General features: G+C 33.4%; 1 protein-coding gene across 2 annotated transcripts in view; it reads right to left on the bottom strand.

Annotated features, from left to right (window-relative positions):
- Positions 1 to 8,243, bottom strand: part of LOC110019251 (ATP-citrate synthase alpha chain protein 2) — a 59,092-nt gene extending 50,849 nt beyond the window's left edge. For both annotated transcript variants that reach the window (XM_020716847.1, XM_020716848.1), the window contains exons 1-8: positions 8,140 to 8,243; positions 7,953 to 8,062; positions 7,615 to 7,791; positions 7,338 to 7,499; positions 6,880 to 6,960; positions 6,705 to 6,756; positions 6,495 to 6,609; positions 6,328 to 6,409 (exon numbers count right to left, since the gene is read on the bottom strand). In XM_020716847.1, coding sequence (XP_020572506.1) covers positions 6,328 to 6,409; positions 6,495 to 6,609; positions 6,705 to 6,756; positions 6,880 to 6,960; positions 7,338 to 7,499; positions 7,615 to 7,791; positions 7,953 to 8,051 — 768 coding nt within the window. In that variant the 5' untranslated portion in view covers positions 8,052 to 8,062; positions 8,140 to 8,243. The remainder of the gene's footprint in view (positions 1 to 6,327; positions 6,410 to 6,494; positions 6,610 to 6,704; positions 6,757 to 6,879; positions 6,961 to 7,337; positions 7,500 to 7,614; positions 7,792 to 7,952; positions 8,063 to 8,139) is intronic.
- Between the last annotated feature and the right edge of the window lie 2,484 nt (positions 8,244 to 10,727).

The following is a 10,727-nucleotide window of genomic DNA, read 5'->3' as shown; positions in this document are numbered from 1 at the left end:
TATTAAAGCATTGACATCTCCCTGTTCAATTCTTTGTCTTCTTTCTCTCTGGATAAAATTAAATTCATCTCTCTTGGTGCACTCCAAATTCTCCACACCACCAACCTCCGTGACAATGAAATTGTATGCATGTGTTGCTCTGATGCCCGAACCTGTCATGGATCTCAACACATCTGCATTAATCCCACATCCTTCTGTTGGAACGAAGAAGATGCTTATCACCACTTTCGGTCAAAGGATGATTATAATTTTCAATGAATTTTGCCACTTTCCAACTGCCTTCGAAATCAACATGAAATCGTACCATGACCTTACAGCCAGTCCTCATGTCTGTTTTTCTGAACTTAACTATGTTGTTAGGCTCTTTCTTATAGCCAGCTTTTCCACAAATATAATCTTTAACCTTGAGTTTGTTGGAGTTCGGCCAGTAGGTGGTATGGTCATTCCGATTAGTGAATCTCACGTGATGTGCATAGGCACGATAGCTTTCATATGCTTCTTCCTCACTGTGGATAATGCTGCTAAGAAACTTCTCTGCAATAGAATCATTGCAAACTTGTGTTGCCTCAGAGGACTGCATAAAACAATAGTGATATCAGTAACATGCGGGTAACACAAAAAAACCATAATAATGCCAAAGCACTGTAGAACAACACCCAAAAGATACTACATCAACAACTACATCAACACTACATCAACACCTACGTTTACATGCAGTAACACTACAGTAACACCAGAATAACACAAGGTTAACACCAATAAACCAGAAGCCTAAAACCGTAGTACCAGAAAAAAAATTAAAACCATAATAATACCAAAGCACACTGTATAATTACACCCAAAAGATACTACATCAACACATACGTTTACATGCAGTAACACCACAATAACACTAGAATAACACAAGGGTAACACCAATAAAGCAGAAGCCTAATACCATAGTAACGAAAAAATAAAAATCATAATAATACCAAACCACACTGCAGAACAACATCCAATAATACTACATGAACACCTACGTTTACATGGAGTAACACCACAGTAATGTAGAACAACACCCAAAAGATACCACATCAACGTCTATGTTTACATGGAGTAACACCACAGTAACACTAGAATAACACAAGGGTAACACGAAAAAACCAGAATTCCTAAACCATACTAACGAAAAGAAAAAAAACCATAATAATAACTATCCACACTGTACAACAGCATCCAAAAGATACTACATCAACACCTACGTTTACATGGAGATAAAACTAAAGCCCAAATCACCTAAACGGTACTAAATAAAATGCAAGAAACAAGAGTAATAGCAGAGTAACACCGAAATAACACAACAGTAACACCAAGACTCACTTGATCTTGACCTTCAAAGTTCAGGCTAAATGATGGCATCTCAACGTTCATGGAGACTTCCGGCATCTCAACGTTCATGGAGAAATCGACTTCTGGCATCTGAACGTCGATGGAGAATTCCAACAAGACCTAGCTATGGCGGAGTTGTGACCGGAGCTGTGAACGGAGCTGTGACCGGAGCTATGAACGAAGGTGTGATAAAACCAGCGAAAATATTTCTTCACCCTTCGAATTTTCCTTCGAATGGAACAGTACTTTGGCGCGAAATAATTTTATCATGGCGGGATATTTTTCAGAATTCGGGTTTTGAGTCGGGTCCGGGTCGCGAATACTGATGGAATAAGTGGGACCGTAGTTTACAGGTGGCGCCATCTTATGGGATACGCACCTTCCTTAAGGTGCGTAGTACTGATGGAATAATTTTTCCTCAGCCACGGCATGGAGTAGAGTACTTCATGCAAAATTTCTTTCCATAAACCATTAATATCGAAAATACAATTTCTATTTTTATATCTCAATGGTTTTTCTTCATCGATCACATACTTATTGTAAAAAACAAAATAATATAAATAAATAAATAAATAAATAGAATCGGTGTCAGGGCTAACCGTCGTTACGCTTAGGCTTAAGAGTCGAGAGGATCATTTTCAGAAACGACAGAGAAGCGAGAGGAAGAAAAGAAAGGGACGTGCGTATATCTCTTACTTTTTCGACCCTAAGCCATAGCCGAAGAAGGCATTGACATTGTGCTTGTGTGTAGAGGAAGGAGATGGAAATCCTTGCGTGCGTGGGTTCTCTGCGTCGAGCTGAGAGAAGGAAGAAGGAGGCGGTGGCGGCGTGTGCTCTGGATTAAGTCGAAGTCGAGGAGAAGGGGGGAGGTGCAACCTTCGGCGCCGTGCTCACGTAGTAGAGGAAGGGAGCCTGCGTCGAACCGAGACTGAAGAAGAGGAGGAGCGACGCTGTGCTCGCGTGCAGTTGAAGAAAGCCGAGGGAGAGTGAACTATGAGGCTCTGCGTTTGATCGAAGAGACGAGCTTCATGTGAGAAATAGGATTGCTCTGCGAAGCCGAAGCTTCGGGCTCGAGCTAGGGCTAAGGCCGAAGTTTTAATATAATGGTGTTGTAATATTTATGTTAATATATTGTTAGATAAATAATAATATTAATGTGTGAGGGTAGGTTTGATTAATTAAAGCAAAATTTTAGTGAAATCAAGGATTTAAGAAACAGTGAATTCAGCTTCGAAGGATAAGTTGAGAAGCGTGCGAGTTAAAGAGAGGATTGATCAGTGCAACTTATAAAGTAAATATTCATATTTAAATTAAGCAAATTATTCAAATGTTATATATATTGGTACTTGAGGTTGGTGAATTATAGTGTTGAATTTGAGGGGTGGAAGAGGGATCCTGTGCAAGAAGCGAACCACATCTTTTTAAGATGAGAAATTGTCTATTGATTTTAATATGTCAATTTAAACAGATCATTAGATATATGTAAAGCCTTCATATTCTTATAAGAATTTGCATGGTGAATTGGTTTAGGTGCTAGGAAGTGAAGTGAAAGGTTGATTTTTTCAGAATTCTTTTAATAACGATGGTGAGTAATTAGTTTCTTATATGTATTAAATTTAAAATTATTAAATAAATTTTTTTTTAATGCTTTAGACGATTATTTCATAATTGTATGCATATTGTAGCTTAGGAATTAAAGAAAATGAATGTGAAAAGGGAAAATGAATCTTTAGCCTTTAAAAAGAGGAAATTTAAAGGAAATAAAATGATAAGTAAATGTTTAAGTCATACATGATTGCCCTCGGATAATAATGACAGAGAATGCAATGTACCCGTATACATGAAAGGAAATTGTAAAGATATACTTTCAAGTAAAATTTAATAGTATTTTCGGTATAATTTTAAGGGTGTCTTTGGACATATTTTTTAGAGTGCCTTCGGACACAACTTTTAGGATACATTCAAGTATGATAATAATCCTCTAATGACTATTAAAGATATTTAAATTAGAAAATAGTTAAAGTAAAATGAGAATATATAATATAAAGTTTTAATGAAATGAACTGGATTCTTCTTCTGGTCGTTCATGCATAACACAATAATCATATTAGATTTTAATTACTTACTAAGTTATACTTATGGTTGCAATTAATGTTTTCATTCTGGAAAAGAAAAATTTTAGGTTGATATGTTTGATAGAAGAGACTTAGTTTAGAGAAGGAATACCAATGCTATATATATTAGTTATGATTATAGTTTCTCTTTACTATTTCTTTCAGACATTGATATATTATTTAGTATTTACTTGAGAGGTTATTTTTTGATGTTATTGTTTGTATATGTTTTAGATTTTACTGCGCTTTGTGGATTGGTGAGCTTTTTATATATATTGGAAGTTTTAAAAATGTGGATAGTTAGATGTTAATATTGTCCAATTGTTCTTCTCGTCTTAGTTAATTCTAAATACCGGGCCGGGTGTGGCACTTCTCTATTCGGTCTACATTTATTTGATCTAAAATTTTCTAAAACTCTGTATTTTATGATAACTCATCCTGTATTTTATCCTTCAAAATTGACTGAATTAGCATTTGATTGAATAGTGTAAAAATTCCATCATTTGGTGTCACTACTGATAATTATAAACATTTCATATGTTTAATTAACACTTCTTGTCGTGAAATTATCCAATTTACACTACCACTCGTTTTTATGCTTAATGTACCTACAATTATATTTACTTTCTATGGATGCTAATGCATATCTAAATCATAAATTTTAATAAACTCAACGCATCATTTGTCTTAAATTTAATTCATTCTGTGTGAAACTATATTGTAACCTTTGGCGATCTATAAACACACCTAACTCCAAGTAAATAATATATTTATATCTTCAGAGCAAATACGGTTGTTTGTAACTCCAGATTATAAGTATGATAATTTTTCTCATGATTATTTAATTGTCTAAAGTCATAAACAACTATCTTCTTGTGTTACATAAGAACACAAGCAAATCCTCTTAAGAAGACATCATTATACATCTTCAAACCGTGTCACTGAAAGGATCGACAATATTTGGTTTGTCATGACTTCTAAAAATCTTTCTCACAATAATTCATCCACTCAAATTTCATTGTATTTTGAATCAATTTGGACATATGTTGCAATATGAGAGAAATCCTTGAAAAATGTCTTATAATAGCCTGACAGAATTAGGACGCTTTTGACTTCTGTGACAATAGTTGGTCTGGGCCAATCAACGACCGCTTTAACCTTGTTCTGATTCATTAAAAACCCCAGTTCTAATCAAATGTCCTAAAAAAAATATGTATTTTAATCAAAATTCACACTTACATAACTTAGCATATAATTGGTTCTCCTTCAAAATATGCAAAATTATGCAAAAACGATCTACATGTTGAGTTTCATAACTAAAATATATCAAAATGTCATCTACAAATACATTACGAATTATCCATACCGGTTTAAAAGTTTTGTTCATGAGATCCATAAAGATTACAGGTGCATTTAACAACTCAAAATGATTCATTATAAATTAATAGTCAATATTTAATATTAAAGTTATATTTTATATGTTGTTTTCTTTAATTCTTAGCTGATGATAATCTGATTGCAAATCAATCTTTAAAAATATAAAACCCCTTCCAACTGATAAAAAAAAATCATGAAAATTTCATAACGGGTATTTATTTTTATTATAAGCTTCTTTAATTCAATATAACTAATACATAACCTTAAACTCTTATATTTCTTCTTAACAAAAAGTATTGTAAAGTTCTTGGCCTGATAAATCTTTTCTCTAATAGATCCTACAAGTAACATTTTTGTTCTTGCAAATCCTTGAATGCCATTATGTAGGATGTATTTACTATTGGTTTTGCACCTTGTATCAAGTCAATGGAGAAATATCTCTCTTATTAAAGGTAACCTAGATAAATAGCCTAAAAAGAATTAGGGTGCTCTTTTATTACTAGTATATCAACCAACTAATTTGTCTCTCTTGAACTAGAAAACTTTGCTAAGCTTTAGCTAACAACTTGAAGGCCTTCAAACTTGATATCATAATATAGACATGACTCCACTATCTCTCACAAACTTAAATTCCTCTTCTTCAGGATATTGAATCTGACCACTTTTTAGAGCAATCTATAGTTGCTAAGTTGTTGGATAGTTAATCTATCTTAGGATAACTTCAAATTTTGTTAGTAGTACCACACTCTTCTTCAATCTCTTATCACAGATGAACAGACTTACACAAAAACTTCTACGTGACTTATGCGAGACCCGTTAGACAAAATGAATAACAAGAGATTAGGCATCCTTAATGATTCTAACCCATTAGTTCTCACAAATTCCTTAAAATTCTTAATGAGTTTTGCACTAGGTTTTGACTAAAAAGCCCATGTTGGTACAAGGAGAAAATTTCTTCTACAAGTTAGCAAAAATTGCACCAAACTTGGAAAACTTCTCACATCCAACTCACACACATGAATTTGAAAGAAAATTGAAAATTTATTGAATGATTAAATGAATTTTTACTTGCCTAAGGGATCCTTTTTATAATGAAAACCGCCAAAATAAGTAGTTTCTCAAAGTCCCCAAAATATGGTCTAAAACAACGAGTAGTCGATTTAATAACCTCGGATTCCAATCCACATAACAGTTTCCAAACTCTTGCTGAGCAAAAATAGCAAGAAGCATTCCGTGCTATAGGACCGTGCCAATAACAAAAAAGTCAAAAGTCGTAGGCTGCTACAATAAGAAAGTTCTAACCATTAATGATGTAATTTGTAATGGAACAACCATTAACAAGAATATTTTTGAAACAATTTCGTAAAGCATTATCCTTTTTCATCATAGGTGATGGTATTGTTTTGTGGAAATAAAATTTATCCTTCGTAAAAGATTAGAAAAATAGCTTAATAGTGGCACAACTCACCTTCTCATCCAGGCCATGGATAAAAGTCTCTGTAGCACTCATCACCCTACCAAAAGGCATTGGGAATTCAATATCACCCCACCTTCACCAAAAATTCAGTTCAAAATCATCATTATCCAGCTACATGTGCAGAAGCAAAGAAATTAAGAAAATTTTCAGAAATCTACTTCTTAAAGTTCTTAAAAGCAGCAGTGTCATCCAGCTCTCCCCTCATATCCAACGGATAAGGATTTCCATTAGCCAATGTAAAAGGATTCATCTCGAGAAAGGTAAAGTCCAAGTCTGCAACAGAAGTGAACCAGAAGGCCATAAAATCCCTGGAGAGTAAATTCTGGGATGAAAGAAACACTCTGAAAAACAAGAATTGATCAAAAGACCTAAGAACAAAATGAAGACAGCTTTGATAAACTCTTCAATCTTTCCCTTTAGCTGCAAGAACAAAACAGCATTGTTTATTTGAATGCCATTTCAGGCAAGTTTTGTAATACTCTAAATCTTAGCTGAAGCCATTAAATGAATATATAGACATAAAGGTAAAATGGTTAAGATTACCTCCAGCGGCAGGGTTGCTATCAAAGAAGCACAGTTGTCTGAAGTCAATGATGTCTCACATGGAATGAAAACAGTCCGAACCTGCTCAGAACCCACAAACAGAAATTTAGAAAGTTAATATTTTCATTTGCTTGGCAGTTAAAACATGTCAAAGGAAAGGAAAGAATTATACATCCTCCATAAAAATAGATTTAATTTATCTCCCAGTGCGAGCAGATACATAGACAAAGACAAATATATATATTCAGATTTACTAAAATTCATATATATATATAGATATTCAGCTTAAATTCAGATTTACTAAATCTACGAGAAAGAACTAATTTACAATTTCCGGATTTACTATTTAACAGATTTACTAAATCCTACTACCGCTAAAACCTCGTTCTAGCCAAATATCCCCTAATTCTAGTTGCTAATTCAAAAGGTAGTGAAAACTGTGCTCATGTCAAACCCACCTTGTCCCAATTCTCTTCGATTTCAATCCCACCACATTCTGAGAAGCTAATATTGCAGCCAAGACGATCAGAAACGATGGAGAGATAAAATTCTTGGGAGTGCGGTACAAAAGGCTCTACAATGAAAGTGGTTACCGGGCCTTTGCATCCCCCAATCTCTACCTGCAAAAATTTTTCAAAAAGATCAAAGTATTTCAAGGAAGAAGTAATAATCCGATACCTTGGAGGACAGGAAAACCATCAGACACATCGAAACCATTAGGCATCCCTCAGTTACCTCCTTCCCAAGACGATCCTTAACGAATGAAGCGACTTGATTTAGATCAAGATTAAGCCCCACCAGCCCACTCTTGCCGCGCTTCCCAAACAACATGTCCGGCTTCACCACCAACTTCTCTGACAAAAGCCACGGTTCCCTCTCCACCAATTCATTGATTTCGGTGGATTCCGTTATCTAATCCAAAAAATAATAATAATAATAAAGCTAACGACAATATGAAGAAGGGATTTCATATATGAAAAAAAAAACCCAAACATATTTCAGTTATATTGCATAATCTTCATCAAACAGATCCGATCGGAGAAATAACAGGGGAAGAAGACGTGATGAACCACCTGAGCGGATCTAATGTGAAGCTCGATGCCGCAGAGTCGCCGGAGATGCTGCTTCAAGAGTCGCTTTGAATCGTATTCCCGGATCTTCTTCCTCGCCATTTTCTTCTATGCTGTAGCAACGATTCATTGCAGTTATAAACCAGATCATGATTGAAATGGGATGAGATGAGGGAAGAACTTTAATTACCCGTAATTAGGGGGAAATAAGGGACGACGAATGGATTGAAGAACCGGAGAGTAGATAGATGCTGGTTTTATTTATCAGGAGGGGAGAGCGGCAAGGGGGGCGTGGCGCGGGTTTTCATGAAGATAAAATGGCGTGTGTGTATATATATATATACATGAAGAAAATTTGAATTTAACATAGCATCCAATTCTTTTATGTATTTATATATCTCATATTATAATTTTTATTTTTATTTTTATAAATATTAAAAATTATGAATTATGAGAATATTTTAGATTAGATAGTAATGATATAAATATTTTTTGAGATGATTAAGAATATAATTATTAAGTTGTTGATATAAATTCTCTTGATTTATCATTTTATTTGCTGTTAAAATTTTATAATTACAGATAGTAAATTAATATATTTTTTTATAAAAATGTACAGCTATTTTGGTCATATAAATGGGTTGAAATCTTGATAAAATTAATAATAATCATCATGAAATATTCTTATTATTGTTATTTGATGTAAATCTGAGACATTTCATTGCATTGAATTTAATGAAATATTTAAAATTATTATTATTATTTGAAGATAAACACAATTTTAATTGTTTCCTCACATTTTTGGAGATATGAAAAGAGAATTTTTAGTTCCAATAACATTATAAATAGATAAAATGTGACAAGTGCGTTAAATTTTTACAATTTCTATGCTTTAATTCCAGTAATTTTTCAATTTAAATATATGATTTTACTTATTTGAAAGGTTTGAATTGCATTTTGCAGATTATAGGAGGGCTAGCATGCAAATCAGAGTAAATTTAAAAATTATGAAAAAATTGTTGTCGTCTCGATCTGGCGTGGCCACACCATTTGAGCAATGTGGTCACGCCCAATGTGCTGAAAAAGACCGCACTTTGGAGGGATCGGTGTAGCCAAGCCGAATCACGGCGTTCCATGTCACCAAGCCTACGACTACAATATAATTACACTAGAGATCGTGAGCTATAGATTCACAAATTTTTTTTTGTTTCTTTTTTAGGTGATATTGTGTGCTATAAGAATTTTCCCTATCCTATTTTTTTCAGTAGTCATTAATCCATAAATATTTTCATAGATAGAATTACATTTTGCCGTTCAACATTTTTTGATTGAAAAATGCATACCCTTATTTTACATTCTAAAATGAACAACATTTCAACATCATCCTAAGTATTCAATAATTTATCATTGAGTTTAGAAAGTGCATAATATGTTAGCTCTTTATTTTTTTTTGTAAGAGAGATCCTTATTCTATACCCTTAAATCTAGAACCTCTAGAAAATTTTGTATGATATGTACATGATGACTTTGTTTGAGATAAGATTACCATCATATAAGCTATCACATATGATCGTGAAGAAATGTCAAGAAGAGAGAGTGGATCTATCAGCTTTTATTGTTATTACTATCACTCAACGTGCATGATTACTAACCATTGGGTAGTGCAAAAGTTTGGTTTAAAGAGTGTCGAAATATAACTAAAAATGACAATCGAATTAATGTAATCATTGCAGCAAAATGATCTATGTGGTTTAATATGATGTCCTGTGTCAATACAAATAGTGGAGCAAACAAGCCGAACATGAGCGAACCTATGCTCAACTCGTGTTCGGCTCATTAAAGAATACAATTATTCGTGCTCGGCTCATTAATATTTCAAACAAAAAAATTGTTCATGTTCGGCTCATTTGTTTAGCGAGCTGACGCAAACTGTTCGCGAACAAGAGTCATTTTAATAATCACAGTCACCTACCCGTAAGATGTTAGGGGTCGGGGCAAGACATTATTTAAGTATAATTTAATTGAATTGGTTTTTGTGATTTGATGTGATGTCATGTGTTAGTACAAGGACATCTACTTAATTGTGTAGAGCGATGACCTTGCAAATGGATTTAATGTAACTCCATGTGGCTATAAGTGGAGTATGACATTGGATTGACATGGTCGGTATTTGACTTGAATGCAACTTAGCAACATGTGATTGGTATATCAAAGATAACACTTTTTTTTTCCTTTAGTCGACAATATTTAATTAATTTATTTTTATGATGTGTTGATTGAGTAAAAATCCCATCTTTTTAAGAAACAATCATTTCTTCTATTTCATCTCCTTCAAGGCCAACAAACAAACAAAACTAAGGGTGAAAGATGTTCTCATATCTATATAATTCACATTTCCATCCACATGGCTTTCTTAGTTATGATTGAATCAAACAAAAATATAAATCTCTTATATGCAACCAAATATGCGCCCACTCCAACCAAAACAGAATTCATATCAGTTATGTAAAATCGGAAATTTACAAACATGCCCCACAATTCTCACGTGTTTACATATCTTGATATCTAAATGTTTGTATTTAGATACATAATATTTTAATGAATAAATTTATGCAAGAAAAGATGCATTTCACTTAAAAAAAAGTAAGAATAGTAGTATTTTTTTATGTAATGTGAAAGATTTTAATGGTATGTATGTAAATATGAAAATTAAGCCATTAGATTTGTAAATATATAAGACTTGTGGGGTATGTATGCAAATGCCCCTAATAAAATCTG

This window comes from Phalaenopsis equestris, unplaced genomic scaffold, assembly GCF_001263595.1.
Source record: "Phalaenopsis equestris unplaced genomic scaffold, ASM126359v1 Scaffold000054, whole genome shotgun sequence".
Classification (NCBI taxonomy): domain Eukaryota; kingdom Viridiplantae; phylum Streptophyta; class Magnoliopsida; order Asparagales; family Orchidaceae; genus Phalaenopsis; species Phalaenopsis equestris.
This window is presented reverse-complemented; position numbering and strand designations above follow the sequence as displayed.